Source organism: Cornus florida, unplaced genomic scaffold (assembly GCF_030987335.1).
Source record: "Cornus florida cultivar Cherokee Brave unplaced genomic scaffold, ASM3098733v1 CherokeeBrave_3.0.0_Hap2_Chr04, whole genome shotgun sequence".
Lineage (NCBI taxonomy): Eukaryota > Viridiplantae > Streptophyta > Magnoliopsida > Cornales > Cornaceae > Cornus > Cornus florida.
Genome location: NW_026775574.1, coordinates 100,561,462 through 100,582,572, shown reverse-complemented (window position 1 = coordinate 100,582,572; position 21,111 = coordinate 100,561,462). Strand labels below are relative to the sequence as shown.

The window sequence follows — 21,111 nt, the reverse complement described above, 5'->3', positions numbered from 1 at the left end:
ATGATAATTTTTATGTGAAAAATACTCTAAAAGTTTCTTTACTCAAAGATAAATGAGACTATGAGATTATATATATATATATATATATATAAAAGAGTCCTTGTCCTTAACTAGGTTAAAATGTAGGTTAAAAACAAATAAGGACATCTTTAGGAAGTTTGGTTCAAAATGAAAAGCAAAGTGCTACTCTGGACAAGTGCGATTGGTGGCACCTTGTAGAACTCTCTAACCGTAAATTAGTGCGACCGGTTGCCAAAAGTAAACCAGTGTAAGTTTGCAGGAATTGCATTTTTCGGTATAAACCTTGTTCTGCAATCCCAACCAAACTCAAACTTGATGTGTAAGTTGCCCTCACTTCACATACGTGTTTTAAGTGGTGTACTCGTCGAATTGAGAGTATGCTTGCACTTGCTGTTCAACTCTATGATCAAGACACAAAATAAAAACAAAATTATAATTTGATCGAATACGTTTCAACATCGAAATTCGCCAATCACAAAATTACGTACCAAACAAATACATTTATTTTGAGACTCGAAAAAATAATATTTCAACTTGATTTAATTTGTTGCATCCTCTATTAATGGAGGCAGCAACACGATTCCAATATGTACAACACACAACATCATAAAAATATATAGCAGATGATCCAAACTCGGTACTTATGATTAACCAAATAGTTGAACTTGATTGAAACTTTCTCAGAAACATCAAATTAGTTCTTATTTATTGTCACACATACTAAAAATCAAACAAATTAAAGGTGAAAAACTGTCTCAATCACATAGGGCTTTAAAGATATAATGTGTTGAACATGAATGTGTATAAACACACTACAACGCCAGAAAAACATACATAAAAGGATCTAAACTCTGCAATTATGGTAAATGAAATGGTTGAACTTGATCGGAATTGTCTCAAAAACATCAAATGAGTTCTTATTCATTGTCACACATAATAAAAACCGAATTAATAATAATAATAATAAAGCTTTCTCAATGATACAAGGCTATAAATTAGTCTCTTTCTGATAATTTTAAGAAGAGAGAGATATTAATCAGTGCATTAATTAGACATTTAAATATATTCAATTGAGCCAACAAGATTTGACATTCATTTTGAATCGGCTAAAGACATATAAAGCAGTGGTTGAATTGACAAATGAACAACAGTCTTAAATGATGTGCCATGATTTTTGTTGCTAATCTTGTTACTTAAAAATAAATAAAAAAATAAAAAATAAATAAAAATCGCACAATCCATTTAATATATTATGAGGCGTGTTAGTACTACTAAAACTATTTTTAATACACTTAGGCCGACCATTCCAAATAATTAAATACAATAAAAACTCATTACATGACTTGTGGTCTTCTTTGTTTATATTTGGCCCTACTATTCTTAAATATATTCTGAAATGTGTTAGTATTACTAAAACTTTTTTTTTTTTTTTTTTTCCTTGCATCCGCCTATTATCTATACACGGTGTAACCATCGAGGTATCTCATGACCAGAATTTAGCTACCACAAAGATATTTTTACCCATTATTTAAACTGATTTGCTTTCAATTAATGTTTTGTAGAGTATTACTACCCATACCCAGTAGAGGTTAACGTGAAGGACTTTGTTCCCATCAAGCTCTCTACAAAAAACTACTATGGATGGAGTGAATTGATGCTTGATCTTATTAATGCACAAGGCTTGGGTGGTTTCATCCTCGGCAGTGATCCAGCACCACCAACAAGAGTCCTAATAGGCTATGTTAGTAATACAAATACATTTTTTGGTCCAAGTTCGGATATTTGTGTTAGTCTCTTGGGGCTTGGCGTGACACCAAATTAATGATTGAGTCTGATTCTAATACCAACTATAACGGATGAACACTTATCCATTTATTCAAAAGTTTAATCTGTTAATGTTAAGTGGTGCTGCATACCCATCAATTTATACTTAATTAATTTCCTATTCAAATTCATTGTGAAACAAATAACTCTTGTTTCACTTCATCCAACTCTTTCGGACTACCAAAATAGTTGATCTATTTAATTAAATATAATAAATTATTTATCTAATAATAAATGAAACGATAAATTCACATGCACGTGCTCAAAGCCAGACTTAAATTCTCTCTAAGACATTATTTTTCACACAAATAGTGGTGCACCATTTCACCATATTTATTTTAATAATTCACCAATTGAGCATGAAACTTGAATTCCAAAACAAGGTCAATTTACAAATATTCTTTTTCCCACAATGATGTAAATTCAACACATTTATTTTAAAATTTTACAACTCTAAATACGAAATTTCCCAACCATAATGAGAAAATTGCAACATGTATTGAAAATATTGATGAAGTTCAAAGTGGTGAGTTGACACTTCGACAGTGATTTTGATTTTTTGAGACCATAGCTTTGCCGCCAAAATGCCATGTGGCATTGGTCATAATCTTCCACATGTCAGTTACTAGGACACCGTGGAGTGCTCACTGTCAATCAATTCGATGACGTGGATACGTTTTTTGGAAATGCACGTTCTCCCATGTGAGCTTTGTTCCCTTGGATTATCCCACCACTGAGGGCATGCCACGTGGCCAGATTCTAGCCGTCGGAATCACCTCTTGAAGAAAATCAAGCCATTGGAATCTGCACCTTATCTACTTGTACGATTTGGGCCAAGAATGATGTAATGGTGGGCTCAATTCAAAAGGGACAGGCCCATTCTAAGATTGAATGGCTTGATATATATCCTGGATTGCCCATCAGATTCTATTTGACAATTAAAAAGATAATTTATGTTTTTATATTCAACAATGATGATTTATTTCGAATATAAATTCTTAGCACCCTAGTGAGTAGGTGAACAACCCTATACATATATTTACACACATCAAATATTTGTAAGAGTTAAGTCACATAAAGTGGTGATGGGAACGAGAGCGAATTCGAGAGCGAATTCAAGTGCGGAAGCACCAATGCGGCGAAATTATGTCATAAATAGTGATAATGTAAGTGAAAATATAGAGCATGAAAACAAGAACATATTCAAGACATAAAAACGACAATTGTTAAAAAAAAAATAATAATAATAATAATAATTGTATGACTTAGTTGAAGGAGGAAATTAGTTGACCCATGATTGGACTCCCAAGTGAATACTTGAATTGAAGGACCCTGCGAAAATCATGTTTATGCAGATAAATCTATATATTGTTGCCGACAATTGCACAAATAAAAAGTTTTTCCATGCAGGCACATGCCTATATATCTAATACACACCTACATGTACTATTTGTGTGTGTGTGTGTTTTGTGTAAGGTACTATTTAACTGCAGGAATTGTACAAGCTAGTGAGGGCATTTATGATGCTAATGGGAGTTGCAGATGGAACTTGGAGAGATTGAAGCTTGGTCCTGTATAGGGAGATGAGTAGGTCCCCCATATCCTCCAATCACAACAGCTTATAGTGGATTAATCGAATGCCATTTATTTTTGATGGATTTTATTTTATTTTAATTAACTAATTTATTATTTTTGTTATTGTTTTCCACTGGTGTTGATGGATTAACCACCATATAATGTAATAATATTTAAAGCCAATTCAAATTAATTGACAAGAATTAGAAATTTTTACCATTTGGTCTGATCAATTATAATCCGATATGTAAGTCAGTATGTCTGGAAAAATATTAGATGGTGGCATAATTAATGCTGATATATAAACAAATGTGTCAGTTTTATGTCAACTTCACCTTATTTTTTATTTATATGTCAACATATAATTTGCCAAAAGCAATGATCCGTTAACCATGTAATAATTTTTAAAAAAATATCCAAAGGAAAATGAAGGTTGTCCATTGGACAATAATGATGAGATTGCATCACATGAACCACACGATTAGTCATTTTATGTGGGAATTGATTGATTTATATATATGTATATATATATTTCGACTTGATTAGCGTTACCCTTTTTTTTTTTTGCAATCTTAGATTTTTTATTTTCTTTTATTAAATTTCATTTAATACAAGTCAAGTTTTGTTTGTTAAGGAACTCATTTAGCTCATTCATCAAATGCAATAACCAAGATTGGGCATGCATGTTTCAAGTTGGATTGCTTAATAAACCAAAATTGAATAAAACCAAAACACACACAAAAACAACTTACATAATTATAGAAAGAAGATTATTAGTTGGATATGTTGAGAGAATATATATATATATAGAAAGAAGATTATTAGTAATTATTTATTAGTAAGAAGATCTTAAGAAATTTTGGATATGTTGAGAGAATATATATAGTCACTACTTGCATGATATATGAGTTGAAAGTGCTAGACTTCAGTACAAAACTGAGTAGATGCTCAACAAGCTCATGTGCAGTGCATGTGTTTGACCTAAACTGGAACATGCAAGCTATTTGAACAAGGCCATAGCTTAGACTTGGCTCAAGTTCATCATTAAAGTGTTGGCACTGAACCAAGCTTTGAAAGCTCTTGATTCAATTCCTTTATATGGTAGTGTTCTTACCAATTTTGTCTCCTAGAGCTGCTATCAAATTACTTAATTACTTTGTGGGCATTAATTATTAGAGCATTTAGGCCATTTCAATTTATGTTTAGTAAATTAGGGCGTGAAAAACACTAAACAACACACTTTATTGATGAAGTACTAATAGAGAGTCTAACAATCAAATACATGAGATTAAATTTATGCGAGTAGGAAATACATCATGATGATGTCATCTCTTACTCATATAAATTAATCGGATGAATCCGATTTTCGAATTACTTATCATTATTATAGTCTGATTTATATAAACGACATTGGAGCTATAATTTACTTAATTGTGATTATTGCGCGCGAGCCTTCCTTTTTTCAATAAGAATTACCGATTTCTAAGTCACTAGTCCAATTGATATAATCTCTGTTCTCAAAAGGAATGTGAGAGATTCGAGTTTCATAGTGGAGTTAGGGTTTGTAAAAGGTTTGCAGACACTAGTTTCTTAAATCGATCGGATGCATCCGATTTTCGAATTACTTAATATGACTTCTTGTTTCTCGAAGGGTTTGTAGACACTAGTTTCATAAATCGATCGGATGCATCCGATTTTTGAATTACTTAATATGACTTCTCGTTTCTCGAAGGAAATGTTAGAGGTTCGAGTTTCATAGCAGAGCTAGGGTTTGTCAAAAGTTTGCAGATACTAATTTCATACTGTTTGGCAACCCAAAATAATGAGTTCCTTTCAATTCAAAGATATCGAAGTGTTTGGACATAGACTCCCTAACTACTAGGGATTTAAGGGTCAAATTCATAAAGATGATGCCGCTTGTGTCTGAGGCATCGCACATGGACTTGGTGGTCCAAACCCACCATGCATGCAATTTGCTGCTTCTATGTTCATTGTCAGTAGCTTTTCTAGCTATTATATGGAAAATAATAACAATAATGAAATTTATGAAGTCTGACATATTCATAAAAGTCCAAAAGACTTTAGGAGCATTATTAACTCTAACTCATCTAGTTTTCATGGACATGGGATTTGAATAGTTTTAGTTTCAGGTCTCCCATTTCGGCCACGTCCTTTGAACACCATTGGCCTCTTGCTAGTACCTAGATTTTGCATTCAAATTTAAGGTCTTAATAAAAAAATAAAAAAATAAAAAACTCCTTTTAATTAGATCGGAGAGGATAGCTTAATGACAAAGACTCTCACATCACATATGAAAATCGAGAGTTCGAATTGTAGAGTACTTCATATGCTCTCTCAGAACCAATAGGCATTAGTATTAGTAGAAGCTCTCCTCTCCATTCCAAATGGAGAGTTCGAGTGTCTAAGCCTCAATGGAAGCATAAATACATAATATATATAGTGTGTGTGTTCGCTTCAAATACTTTTATCCTTTTATATGAAGCATGAAATAGTTTGAAGATCCATTTATTGACTTTTTTTAAAAAAGTTTATGGCAAGAATGTTAGATTATAAGTTAATGGGTGCGAATGCTTGAAATCGGCTCCAATGAACCCAATGAAATGAGACGTCCAAGGTTAACGGAACATAGCATAGTACATGTTTCATTCTTAGTAGCAAGGTAGCTCGGCCCCCAATCTTTCATCTTTACAATGGTGACAAGGCTTAGTCCGAATATACAAATATCCCAGGATAGGGGCATCAGCAGTCCTAAGACAACGGGGAACAACCCAACCAATGAGCTACCGACTACATAGGCATTTCAAAAAATTCATTTATTGACAAATTTTTAGTATCTAGGAAGAACTAGTTTCAGATAACTGAACAAAAAAGATTTTGAGTCTCCATTTCCATGAAGACTGAACCATCTTCCTCATGCATTTGCCACTTGGGTACTATGTATATCATGCTTGGAAGACTTGAAAATTTGGTCCATGCCACGCACAACTATGGTCATGCGTCGATCATGCACCTGGTACAACTCTGCCGACCATTTGTTTTCAAATTCAACGCGTGATTGTCATCTCTCTAGGCTATGGCATATATGGACCCCTAGCATGCCTTTCTATGCCACATTTGCCCACCGATTTCAATTATGTGACCCGTTGGTGCTGAACCATACACACCCCACCGAGGTATGTATGTTTCTTGCCTACTATTTTAGTAGGACAGGTTACCCTTTTTTTCTTTTTTTTTTGGGTGCATTTCGATCAAATTGTTTTAACTCGATTAAATTATGAACCATAGACGCCCCACCAAGTCTTTGTAGTACATTCCTCTGGAACCCTACAAGTCATGATTCGTGACGCATTCTTGGCGACATGCTTCAATTATCTATGCCACCACCTTGAGAAGGAAGTTATAATCTGCGATAACTTAACAAACTTGTAAAATGGAGCGTGTTTAACAGCAGTCGTGAGTTCTTCATATTCAAAAGGTCATGACTACTCTTGATAGCATTACTCATATTTCTATATCTATGCCTCCACTCAATTCTAAAAATCGTAAAAATGCAATTGTGCACCTTCAGAAGTTTAAATTAAGCATCTCAACTGGGCTGGATCGGCATTTCCAGATTATATACAAATGGTAGAGGCTGACGAAGTTTTTTTCAAGGCCCATTGGGCCAAACTTTGGTTTGGCCTGATTTGTGAAAAAAACTTTTACTAAAAGAGGTACACCGTGCTCCCATGGGGCTTATGACCATTAATGTTTAATTACATTATAGTGTGTGTGTATTTATATATAAAGAGAGAGAGATTGTAGCTTCTTTTTTTATTTTATTTTATTTTATTTTATTTTATCAGATGTTCTGTTTCAGTTTTGCCATGGAATTGATGGAAGCAAGCAAGGTTTTCTAACAGTCACATTGTTCTAAAAATGCTAATCTGACAAGAAAGCCCAAGGACGTGAAATGGGCCAGACAAACCCAACAAAATATATAATGATTAATGGTCCCAACAAGAAATGGCCCAGAAAATATGCTAAACTAACAAGGAAGTCCAAGGAAGTTAAATGGGCCATAGAAACCCATCAAAATATGATTAATGAACTCATCTAGTTTGGGCCCAGAATATATGCTAATCTAACAAGGAAGTCCAAGGAAGTGAAATGGGCCATAGAAACCCATCAAAATATGATTAATGGACTCATCTAGTTTGGGCCCAGAATATATGCCAATATGACAAGTAAGCCCAAGAACTAAATGGGCCAGAGCAACCCATCAAATATTGGACATGCACTCTGTGGCCATGACCTTTCTGGTGCACCCAAACCCAATTGGTTTCATCCCATTCAACAATCTAGACCTCTGTAGATGGGGGGATGGACCTCAAAACTCAAAAGCCTCAAAAAGGACTCAAAATTATTATTGAATACATATTCCTAGACCTAAGAGAAAATACATTTTAGTCATTAGGATGTGATAAGAAACTTTGGTGGGGTATGAAATATGAGGTCTATATCTCACCAATCCACTCTCTTTGGATAAGAGAGCAATCCAGAAAACACAATCCTATTGGTGCCCATTTCCCTTCCTAGTCTTCACATCCATATACCAACAGTGTGTGTGTGTGTGTGTGTGATATTGAACCCAATCTCTCTCCTTCTAAGCTTTTGAAATCCTCCCTAGTAGCTTCAACATTAGCAAAAACCAAACCCCAATTCAACAAGCTAGAGAGAGAGAGAGAGAGAGAGAGAGACCTCCAATGGCTGCAACAATAGCAACAATGGCCATGCTCAATGCCAAGTGCTTGACCACCAAGACTTTCAACCCTCCCAAGCCAAACACAAAACAACCCATCTCCCTTCTCTCCATCAACAACCTCCCAAAAGGCCTCACCACCTCAAAAGACCTCTCCAACTCCCTAGCCGGGACTGCCATTGCCGGAGCGATTTTCTCCACCTTGAGCTCATGTGACCCTGCCTTGGCTGCACAACAGATTGCTGAGATAGCCGAAGGCGATAACCGTGGCCTTGCGCTCTTGATACCCATCATCCCAGCCGTTCTTTGGGTGCTCTACAACATCCTCCAACCAGCACTGAACCAGCTTGACAAAATGAAAAGCACAAAGGGGGTGATCATAGGGCTTGGGCTAGGTGGTTTGGCTGCAACAGGGTTGGCGTTTACGCCGAATGCGTCGGCCGCCACCGATCAGATTGCCATGCTAGCTGATGCCACAAGTGACAACAGGGGGCAGCTTCTGCTGTTTGTGATCACACCAGCCATTCTGTGGGTGATTTACAATATCCTACAACCTGCTTTGAACCAGCTCAACAACATGAAATCTCAGTGATATGAGATAAATAAATATATATATATATATGGTGTGATGCTTGAAATCACTTGTAATTGTATCTTTTGTTAATGAACTCTTTTTGTTAAAACACTTCTTTTTGGGGCATTGCTAGTGACGTATTTGAGATGGTTATGTCATGGGTTGTTAATTATATATAAGATCTGCCAAAAAAACAAAGACCAACAAGGAGAACTTGGCAAAACTTGGCTTTAGATTTAGCCTTCACAAAATTTTATAAGACCTGAACAGCATCATGCATTCAGGCAAGTGCTCGGACAATTTAGTTCCAGTGCCACTACAAAGCTTTCCATACTTGAAATACAAATACTAAATATTGTTAGAAGTAACTATCTTGTAAACCCACATTCCAAAAACCCAAAATGGCCTCTCAAGGCTACTACACGATCACAAAATTCAAGACGGAAAAACAAAATCCCGAAACAAAACACAACCTGGAGTGATCACAGGTTCTCTAGGCTGTCTGGAACAAAATCAATAGGCTGGCTTTCAGTATCATCTCCAAGTTGTGATTGAGAAGCTGTGAGCTTGGCCATCTTGAATCTGCTCGAATTCCTAAGAACCATATCCATGGTTATATTATTCGGGCCAGATAAGCTGCTCCAAGAAACGAGAGATTGTCAGAATAACTTGAAGAATAACAGAAAATGCAGACAAGCATGCTATATCACCCAAACCAAAAACTCCACAGAATGGTTTTCTAAGGACAAAAATTCCACATCAAGTTCTCCACTACACTTTATTTTTCTGTTTTTCATTGATGAAAGCAAAACGGAAGAAGCAATCACACAGACAAATCAGCACATCAGGAAACTAGATCCACTAAAATGTTGTTTCTCTTTTCTTCCAACTGATGACAAGTGGGAAGCATGTTTGTCGGATCCGATAAATGACCGAAGTGCAAATAAGGTGGGTAGAACCCCATTTCCTTCGAACTCCATTGCAAATACATTGTTTCCAAATTATGGAATATATAGATACAAAAATTCCCTAAAACAATATATCACTCTCGAAATACAAACCCAAACGTACAGAAATGTGAAGAAAAGTTCCTCCTTCCAATCCAGCCAATGATTGAGAAATTTAAATTGTAAACTCAACCAACGGTTGCAATATCTCATCTTGGTGAAGAGAAACATAAGCAAACACGTCTACTTATCTCAGTTTAGCAAAAAATTGACACTTTATGCATGATATTCTGATTGACAATATTTTGTTTTCTGTAACAAAAAATAGGGCTAAAACTAAATGCATGTAATGTAACTTTAATAAAACTAGAAACACAGGAGGAGACATAGTGAAGAGAAACAAAAAAAAGAAAAAGAAAAATGTTAACCTAGACCCAATTATACACAATGAGGGAGAAATTCGAGAATATGTTAATTAATTTTTTTTTTCCTAGTTGGTACTCACATACACTTGTCTCTTTTGAGACTTGAACCTCTGACCTCTCTTTGGAAAGTAAGAGGCTGATACCGCTAGGCCACTGGCCCGTTGGTAGAATATGTTAATTATAGAATTAGAGTAGGATAGGTTTAATGTAAGAAAGCTGTTGGCATATTATTTGATCAGCATATACATCTAAGATTGAAAGGTAAATCTTATAAATAGCTATTTAACAGTCACAATTCACCAGCTGGAATGTTACAAATAGAACATATCCATACTTGGCTAAAGAAAAACTAATTGAAGACAAAAATGAGAGAATCAATTGAGATTGTTTAATCATGTGCGGAGAAAGCACGTTATTTAACCAGGTGGACTTAAAGTAGAATGGTGAAAGAAGAATCATGTACCCAAACCCAAAAAGTAGAGAAAAAGGCTTTATTGAATTGAATCAAGTTGAACCTGCACAATTGAAACCAAGTTGTGGCTCTATATAGATATTTTTAGGTTTATGTGAAGAAGAAGAATAAAGTAGTCAAAGATTATCGAGTCATTTAATTTCATCAGATTATGGAACCAAGTAGCACCTGTACTACAAAGTAAAGAAGATAGTAACCTTCCCTAAATGAGTTAACTGCCAAATGAGAGTTTCTTTTCTTGTCTTCCTTTTTTTCCCCCCAAATCTTGTTAATCTCATGATGGGATTAATTACGTCAATGTATAATGGGAATAAGATAGGCACACATTTTACTCAACAATAACAAGCAACTTTAAACTTTCCTGTACTTGTCAAATTTATTTATTTATTTTTTAACTTTCCTGTGATTTATATGGGCACAATTCACAAAAGAGAGTAAGACATATTCACAAGGTATAATCTTATTTGATTGAAAAGCTAGTTAGAGTTCTGCAATATAAAGTACGGAATGACAACTACTCCTCACTGTATGAATTACCAATAAAAAGATTTTCTTTTTCTTTCTCTTAGGCTCCGTTTGGTTAGATAGAAATAAGCAAGAAAAGAAAAGAAATGGAAAATGAAAGAAAAGTGAAGTGAATGAAAAGAAAGGTTATTTTCTATCAAGCATTTGGTTAGCAAGAAAATTTATTCAGGAAAATTGTATGAAAATATTAGTTTGTTAGTTTGGATGAAAATTGTATGAAAATATTAGTTTGTTAGTTTGGATAGCATGAAAATGAAAAGAAAGTGATTGTGCATACCAAAATTATCCTTATGATTTCAAATACTAAAAAAATAAATAAATTTGTGTTTGATGATGTCTATATTTATCAAAGTTTTAATAAAATGATGAATTATTAAATTTAATAATATAATTATTTATATTCATTTATATTGTTTAAATTAAAACAATACTTCAAGACTTCTTAGGGAGAACTGTAGAAGTAGAACTAACTATTCATTTAAGAGAAATAAGGAAGCTTAAAAAAAAAAAAAAAAAAATTGGGCTCATGGACTCATGGGCTTTCAACCAGAGAACACAAAAAGAGCAAAATATATATTATTCTCTGTATATATAATAGAGGTGTGTATATATTTGGAACCCAAAAAAAAAAAAAGGTCCAAATAGTATTGCAAGAGAACATGTTTAAAGAGAACTTGCCTTCTAGAAGTCCACTAAAATAGAAATTGTTATAGAACTTGCTTCTTTGAAACTCAGTAGAAAAGAAACTCAGTTAGAAAAAAAAAGAAGTTAGTTGTTTTACATGATTCAGTTGTTGGATAAAATAGGAATTTCAAATAAAAAGAAGCAGTTTTCACAAGAAAATATTATTTCCTCGTGTTTTGTGTGAGAAAAGTTTTGGGGAAAACTAGTCTAATGCGGGAAACTATATTTTCTATTACGATTCTTTTTCCATCTATCCAAACTCTAAAAAAATTTAAAAATTTTCTCTTTCCTTTCTTTTCCCTTTCTTTTCTAGGTGATTCCATCGCCCCCCCCCCCCCCCCCCCCCCCCCCCCAACAAAAAAAAAGAGTAATCCTATTACAGAATGATCTGTGTCAGCCTGGTAGGCATCACATTGTACTCAACAATGGCAAACATCTTCAAGCTTCCTTGTGAACAGTATGGGCCTCATCTGATTTTGGAAAAAATTAGCATCTATAATATAAAGTAAAAAAGACAATTAAGCCACACTAAATGGGTTAGATACTACTTGGGAGATTATTATTTTTTTGGTAGCCTTATAAAACAATGGCACACACATGGAAACTTCTCTACAAATTGTATGTGAACAAATCTAAGAACATAAAGTTTTTAGTCCAGAAAATTGTAAGCAAGGCGTGCAAGCATGTAGAGTTGAAATGGATAAAAACTTCCAAGTGTAAATAATTTGCCCAAACTAGCAAGCAAGTTACCGTTACTTTACTATTGGAGAATGTAATATGATTAGTATCGAACTTACGCTGGTTTTATGTTTTTTTTCCCACCACCTTTCTTTCCTTTCACGCTATGAGATCCTGTGGCACAATTTCACAAAAACAGAGTAGATTAGCTACTATATATAACAGAAAAATGAGAACAATATCAGCAACTTCTATGTTAAAAATTGTTTCTACAACAAAGCTTCTGCAAAAGAGAATATTATATGCTATCTGATGTGTTTCCCAATGAGTAAATTCCTCAGCACCACTACGCTTTCATAATGAAGTACATGAAAGGCCAAGAGTCTGAGAAAACTTACCCCCTTTGCAGCAACAAGCAATTATACATCTCACTTAAATGCAGGAGCCACCAGCTTCTGGGATAAATAAATAAAAAAAAAAAAAGAAAAAAAAAGAAGAGAAAAGAAAGTATTCTGTGGAATTACATACACAACCACTATGGAATTGACCTCCATATCTTCTCTAAGTAATATAAAGAAGAGGACATCTGAATTAGGCTGCAACAGTAATTTTGCTGGCTCCTGGAGATTATTCTTCCTTGTAATCCCAACCATACACACTCTTAAGGATTAAAGCGTATTAAAGAAAAATCAACATGATCAATCAGCTAATGAGCATAAGAAATGGCACCATTCATCTATTAAGCTTGTATTGAAAAGATAGAATTCATGACATATCAGAATGATATAATATACCATTAAAAGGCATTTGAGAAAAGCACATGCTGATATAATAGGCCATTAAAAAAGGTACGAGGACAGCACATGCTGAGAGTTATAGGCTAATAAACATGCTAAAAAATTTGCAAGCACAACGTCCATAAATCCAAATTCACATTTTGAATTACCATTTTGCAGTGAGTCCAAACTTGACTGGGTTTCCCCATCTGAGTAGCCTGATGAAGATGAATTATTTGATGGAGTTCTGGTGCTGGCATCAGAGTTTCCGGGCCCTTTTTCATCTTCAGAACTATCGCTGCTTTCATCCCTAAAAATTGCACCAGGCGTCGCCAACAATCTCTTCTCACGAACTTCCCCGGTATTCTTATGGGAAGCTTCTGCAGTTGTCGCATGACGACGATCTAAACTTGATTGATGCTTGTAATGCTTCTTATTTCGGACAGATCTCTTCGAACTTTCTGAGCTTGAGATAGATGCTGTTGAAAATTCACCATTTTCCTGCAGATAAGAAGATGAACCATTGGTCCCAGCACCATTAACATCAGGCTGTCTTACCACTTGATGAATGGATTTGATTGGATCGATGTTATGGGGACGCAGGACCTTTACCTCATTTCCTGAAACTTTTGAAGACTTATTTTTGTGGTGAAGCATAACTTTGCTACATGTTTCCTTTGATAATGATCCTTGAAGTTGAATGCTACTAGATATTCCACCCTTCAATTTTTTTTCACTCCCCAGGTTTTCATGTGATTTGAGCGGGTTCTTTGGATCAGGTAAGGTGCCTCCACAAGCTACAGGCTTCTTTATGCTCTTTTTAGCTTTCACCTCCTTGTCTGATCTTTTTGCTTCATTCACCTTGTCAACAAGCACCTCAAGAGCAACTTCATGCTGGTTTTTTGCAGATACAAAATATTCCTTGAAATTAATAGCATCACCTTTACACTTAGAATCACTCATCTGATTATTAGCACCAGCCATACTGCAATTTTCAAGGGCATTATCATCTACATTAGCTTCAATAGGCCTTCTCACTGAATCACCCTCAAGTTTCTCTGATGGCGGAAGTTGGGGATTAAAAGAAGCACATTCAGTATCAGCATCTCTCTCAAGTCCCAAGTCTGTTCCAGTTAATTGATTCACCACACTTGTATTTACTGATCTAGTTCTCTTCTTCGTTTTGGACGGAGTATCCTCCGCTCCGATTCTATCATTTGGAGATGTTAATTCTTTCACACCAACTGGTTGCTTCTTCATTGGCAAATCTCGGAGACTCTTTGCAGTGGAGTTTTTGTTCCTTTTGGTTTCCTTTCTTACTTCCTCATCCACAGTTTCTTCACTTTCTAGAGTCCTGATAGTTTCATTTAGCTGCATAGGCTGCACCTCATTTCCTCGCTCTTTGATTGACAAATCTGGGAGGGTCTTTGTAGTGGAGCTTTGATTCTTTTTCAGTTTCTTTCTTAATATCTCAACCATATTTCCAGCATTCTCTTTATTTTCATTCATCTGAGTTAGCGGCAAAGGTTCTGCATCATTTCCACTCACATCATCACTTTTTTCCTCAGCAACCATTGGCAAATTCTTTGCAGTGGAATTTTTGTTGCTTTCTGTTTCCTTTCGTACTTCCTCATCCACATTTTCTGCATTTTCTTGAGTCCTGCTAGTTTCACTTAGCTGCATAGGTTCCACCTCATTTCCTCGCTCTTTGATTGGCAAATCTGGAAGGGTCTTTGTAGTGGAGCTTTGATTCTTTTTCGGTTTCTTTCTTGGTATCCCATCCACATTTCCTGCATTCTCTTTATTTTCATTTATCTGCTTCAAAGGTTCTGCATCATTTCCATTCACATCATCACCTTTCCCATCAGCAACCATTGGCAAATCTCGGAGACTCTTTACAGTGGAGTTTTTGTTCCTGTTTGTATTCTTTCTTACTTTCTCATTCACATTTTCTGCATTTTCTTGAGTCCTGCTAGTTTCATTTAGCAGCATAGGCTCCACCTCATTTCCTCGCTCTTTGATCGGCAAATCTGGGAGGGTCTTTGTGGAGCTTCGATTCTTTTTCGGTTTCTTTCTTAATATCTCATCCACATTTCTTGGATTCTCTTTATTTTCATTCATCTGAGTTAGCGGCAAAGGTTCTGCATCATTTCCACTCACATCATCACCTTTTTCATCAGCAACCATTGGCAAATCTCGGAGACTCTTTGCAGTGGAGTTTTTGTTCCTTTCTGTTTCCTTTCTTACTTCCTCATCCAAATTTTCTGCATTTTCTTGAGTTCTGCTAGTTTCATTTAGCTGCATAGGCTCCACCTCATTTCCTGGCTCTTTGATTGGAAAATCCGGGAGGGTCTTTGTAGTAGAGCTTCGATTCTTTTTCGATTTCTTTCTTGATATCCCATCCACATTTCCAGCATTCTCTTTATTTTCATTCATCTGAGTTAGCGGCAAAGGTTCTGCATCATTTCCACTCACATCATCACCTTTCCCATCAGCAACCATTGGCAAATCCCGGAGACTCTTTGCAGTGGAGTTTTTGTTCCTTTCTGTTTCATTTCTTACTTCCTCATCCACATTTTCTGCATAGTTTTGAGTCCTGCTAGTTTCATTTAGCTGCATAGGTTCCACCTCATTTCCTCGCTCTTTGATTGGCAAATCTGGGAGTGTCTTTGTAGTGGAGCTTCGATTCTTTTTTGGTTTCTTTCTTGATATCTCATCCACATTTCCTACATTCTCTTTATTTTTATTTATCTGCTGCAAAGGTTCTGCATCATTTCCATTCACATCATCACCTTTCCCATCAGCAACAATTGCCAAATCTCGGAGACTCTTTGCAGTGGAGTTTTTGTTCCTTTTTGTTTCCTTTCTTACTTCCTCATCCACATTTTCTGCGTTTTCTTGAGTCCTGCTAGTTTCATTTAGCTGCATAGGCTCCACCTCATTTCCTCGCTCTTTGATAGGCAAATCCGGGAGGGTCTTTGTAGCGGAGCGTCGATACTTTTTTGATTTCTTTCTTAATATCTCATCCACATTTCCTGCATTCTCTTTATTTTCATTTATCTGAGTTAGCAGCAAAGGTTCTGCATCATTTCCACTCACATCATCACCTCTCCCATCAGCAACGACAAAAGAAGACTCCAATTTATTAGGTTCTGGTACTTGTGTCCTTTCAGACTGAGACGAGATGCTTTCCTTTTTCTTAGCTTCATTATCTAGACAACCGTTGAAAGCTGAATAAGGCACAATTGAGGAAATGTCATCTACAGGATTATTACTGTGCTCCAAGTCTGATATGACCTGATCTACTCGAGCAGACATCTTCATATTCATTCTCTTCCTTTTCCTGGCAACAGAACTCCCAGTTTCCATCACAATGTTGGCATCTGATAACTTGGCTGAGATGTTTGCTTCTTTAACATTCACATCTACTTCACCCAGAATTAAAGGTTTGCACCTTTCAGACAGTAACACTTCAGGATCATGGTTCTGTGACAATTCTCTTTCCTCTTCAATTTTATCAGTCTGATCCTTTTCAAAATTATGATCGTCAGGGACAATATTCTCATGCCCAGAGTGCATAGCGTCTTTTTTCAGGTTATCAGGGTCTCTGGCCGAAACTGAAGAAGTCCCTTTCACATCAGTGGCACAATGCTTCATCAACTTTTTTGTTCCTTTTACTTCAGCTAAAGCAGCTAGTTTTGAAGCATATTTATCTCCTACAGTGCGGATGTCAGCTTCATTCATGTAATTGCCTACAAAATAGAGAAGGGGTCATCAGCAACATTGACAATGGAGGTCCTCCTTTCCAAATCCCTCGAACCAAATCACTGGAACTGACTAAAAAATAGTTGAAATGTTGATATAAATATTAAAGTTGCACCCTCTCCAATAGCTTAAGCTTTTGGAGTAGATGGTTGTTAACATGGTATTACAGCCAAAAGTCTCGAGTACAAACCTTGCCGTCACCCTAATTAAAAATTGAAAAACACGTGTTGGACCTAAAAGAAGGACACACGTGAGGGGTGTGTTGAAGGATATGAATATTAAAGTTGCACCCTCTCCAATAGCTTAAGCTTTTGGAGTAGATGGCTGTTAACATGAAATAAAGGCAAAATTTTCTTGCTACAAGTAACATAAACAAACTGGTGAATGGACTCACCTATTGAAGAGGGAGCTTTGTTCCCTTCAACCACTTCTTGGAGTGGTTCACATTGCTTTTCCTTCCGTGAGACCGCCAAATGTTTGTAGAGTGTTGCATCCTGGTCTCCTTCTCCAGAAATATATGTTGCAACAGATATCCTACCCAAATCTTTGGGGTTAATTTCTCCATTTTCCTGGCAACTCAATACCCCAACACTGTGCAGAGAAGATGGCACAGAAGAGATTATTTGATCATGAGGGGTTGATGTTTTATCCCTCCTTTTCTTTTTAGTCTTCCCACCGCTTGAACTATTCATCAAATGGATATCCTCCGGAAGTTTGGCAGATATACCATCCAAAGTAGCATTTTCACTTTTCTGTTTGTCATCTTTAGAGTTCTCAGGGATTTTAGTCTCTGGCTTGGAAGTCTCTTCACCATAATTAGAAACTAAACCTTTGTTTTGTTTTAAAGGAGTCCCAGAGACTTCATTGCTTTCTATCTTCTGCTTTTTCCTTGTTCTGAGTCCAGATTGTGAAGCTTCTTCTAAGGAAATATTGCACTGAACAACACCAACCGTATTCTTGGATTTGTCATTCTTACGAGGTTCCTCACTAACATTTTTGTTTCCCACTGTTGTATCATTTGATTTTTCTCTACCTGCATTGCCTGAAGACTTTGCAGTGCCAACCCCCTCTGGATGTGATACATCTTTACTACATGAAAGGGATGAAGCATAGTTTTCTTTAAAAACAGGGTGACATACCTCATCCCCATAGTTTTCTTTATTGGCGGCAGAAGATGAATTTTTGCAGTGCTCATCAGTAATATGTTTAACTTCCATCTCCAAATCATTGGAAACTTTTTTATATGAATAGATCGCACCAGACTGGCCTGCATCAGCAACTCTCATTTTTGCATTGTGGATGCTAATAGTTTGTGACATCAGTGGCTCATCAATCAAGGAAAACCCGTTGGAAGGACAACCAGTTGGAAGATCATTTCTATCATCTGGAGGATAATTGATGCAGAGTAATGCTAGCTGGTTGCCAGCATCAGGTTCACAGGAATTTAGGTTGTCATTATGATCGTTCAGTCTAGAAGCATCAGCAGAAAGAAACCAATTTTTTTTAGCCCCCGCAAAAGCACTTTTAACAAGCATGGAATCCGACAGATGATAAAAGTATCCTTTTTGCTTTACCTGCCAGTATTGCAAAACCTTGTCAATGTGAATTATATATTTTCTTTGCTTGGATCTTGATGTGAAGGAATGATTAACAAGCAAGATTGTCAGCAATAAATGACAGAGCAATGTACCTTCAAAGCATGGATTTCTATCTCCCCAATTTTAGGAAAGCACTGGGGGTGTTCTAACATTATCTTCTCTGCATGTCAAAAGCATGGGAATTAAATCTGACAGTAATTCAAGCAAAAAGTCACAACGAAAATGATAATAAGTGAGAATGATCTGTATTGGCCAGTTAAAAATGATTTCATGCTAATTATGTCATATTGTCTTGTCATTTTCAACTTCTCAGAATGTAATTTCTCTTGATTACACAGTCTCCCTGTTTCTGATATTAAGATGTCCACCTGGTTTGCTCTCTAGGGAGAGACTCCAGCCAACACCCTCCCCCTTTTGTCAACCTCTTCAACCAAGATTTCCTGTTCTCTCATGTGTCTCTACTTACCTTCTCCATTCTCATCTATTTTTGTATATCTACAATTTTTTTATTAATTTAAAATTGAACATACAATATATACTCATTCTTTCTTCGAAAACAACCTGAATATCACTTTCTGGTAAATATAAAGCATATATAAATCCAAAAAAAGCATTACAAGTGTGTATGCCTGTGCATTCATGCTTGTGTTCTATGAACTTTGCTTGTAAAATATAATTCCCTAATATTTTCAAGCTATAATGAATTCCATACATTAAAAAGAACAGGAAAAAGGTGTGACCTTGGTTACACCATAGCAAATCTCTGATGGGAATAAAGTAGATAAGGCACTGCCACATTTATGATGAAAACTAACCGAGTAATCTAATAACTATGGATTCACATTCTATAACTAATAACTCATTATTTTGTTTAATCATTAGCTTCCCACATCTCATCTTTGCATCAAAAGGGCCAACTCAGTACACAAGGCTCCTGCCATTGCAGGGTCTAGAGAGGGGGTCAGATGTATGCAACCTTACCTCCCCATGATGGGGAGAGACCTTTTCCAATTTTGAAAGCGTGATTTCCAAGGTGAAGTATTGGACTCAAAAAAGGCAAATTGGGATTTCAACTTCCAAGTTCCAATAATAGTGAGAATCAGCAGAGACGATTGAGGAAATTTTCTTCCAATAGCATTCATAAACCAACAATGCAGAAGTGTTCCCATTCACAAATTTGCTTATGCCTGCAGAAAATTCAGTTCAAAAGGTCACAAGAAGTACCTCCAAATGGTAAGCACCAATCAACTACAAGTTCGCTCTTCACAAACAGGGTATGATAATGAGCAAACAAATTCTCTCCAGTCAGGGTAAACAAAAGCAACAAAGAAGCCATCATCGTCGTCGTCATCGTCATCATTGCCTTTTTCCCGAATGAACGGAGTCGGCCACATGGATTCTCTTTCTCCATTATATTCTATTATACACCATGTTACCTACTTCATTCTATGTGAGTTTTGGGTGTCCTCGTTATCTCTAACTGTCTATGCAAACCTTTTTTAATGGGTGCATCAATGGGTCTATGTTCTATGTGTCCATACCACCTAAATTCTATTTTCTCTTATTTTGTCACTAATAGGCGCTATGCCTAGCATCTTCCTCACATTTTGATTAGTAACTAAACTTTTCTAGTCACTCCTACCATCCACCTCAACATCCTCATTCCAGTCACATGAATGCGTGTTCTTGTTTCTCTTTTAACGCCCAACACTCTGCCCCATATAATACAGTTAGCCGAATGATATATAATAAAAGAACCAACTCTATTTATTATATAAGCACACGGATGTAAACAAACATATACAAAGACTACCAATTGTATATCGAAACAAAGTTTATGAGGAGAAAAAAGAAAAGGGTTTAAGATCATACTTTGAAATATACAAATTCTCTCCAATAAGGGTAACAAAAGCAACAAGGAAACCAATTTAATTTATTATATACAAATGCATGAAAACAAACATACATATATACAGACTATACAAATTATACATTGAAACAAAGGTTTATGATGAGAAAAAAGAAAAGGGTTTAAGCTTATACTTTTGAAATCAGCGACGGTTTCGTCATCGGAGACGATCGTCACTAGATGGGTGTCCAGAGTGGTGTCAACAAAGACAGTTTTGTGAGCTGGTGTGGGTGTTGCTGAACCATCGTCATCGGAATCCGTTTCGAGATTCCGTTTCACCATTTTGGGTCGAAGTGCCAGAGAGATAGTGCCCTTCAAAGTTCAACTTTGAGCCTAAAATCGGGAGCTGAGATAGTCTGCTATGACGGGGGGTTTTGTTAGGGTTTTTCTTCTACCCATGGCAATGATGGCAAGTCTTTTCAGTTTTCTCTCTCTTTTTTTTTGTCCTCTACTCTTTGAACTCTGAAAATAGCAGACACCGGTAAGACACGACGATATGAATTCGAAAACATCACAATTTTTTTTAAAAAAACATGAATACGTCAATATATATCTATATAATATTTTATTATATAT

At 36.0% G+C, this 21,111-nt stretch overlaps 2 protein-coding genes across 3 annotated transcripts; one reads left to right on the top strand and one right to left on the bottom strand.

Moving 5' to 3' along the window:
• Positions 1-8,038: 8,038 nt before the first annotated feature.
• On the top strand, positions 8,039-8,865 carry LOC132304219 (photosystem II core complex proteins psbY, chloroplastic). Its single transcript, XM_059801799.1, has one exon. It carries the CDS (start codon positions 8,187-8,189, stop codon positions 8,772-8,774), a length of 588 nt encoding a protein of 195 aa, XP_059657782.1. The 5' UTR covers positions 8,039-8,186; the 3' UTR covers positions 8,775-8,865.
• Positions 8,866-8,970: 105 nt separating this feature from the next.
• LOC132304218 (uncharacterized) lies at positions 8,971-21,032 on the bottom strand. Of its 2 annotated transcripts, none has more exons than XM_059801797.1 (7): positions 20,670-21,032; positions 18,719-18,786; positions 17,423-18,602; positions 13,876-17,015; positions 13,434-13,764; positions 12,607-12,661; positions 8,971-9,392 (listed from the first exon to the last, which is right to left on the bottom strand). In XM_059801797.1, exons 1-7 carry the CDS (start codon positions 20,815-20,817, stop codon positions 9,239-9,241), a joined length of 5,076 nt encoding a protein of 1,691 aa, XP_059657780.1. In that variant the 5' UTR covers positions 20,818-21,032; the 3' UTR covers positions 8,971-9,238. The 2 variants fall into 2 exon arrangements, with proteins under 2 accessions (XP_059657780.1, XP_059657781.1); XM_059801798.1 differs by lacking the exon at positions 8,971-9,392 and adding an exon at positions 12,163-12,279.
• Positions 21,033-21,111: the final 79 nt, after the last annotated feature.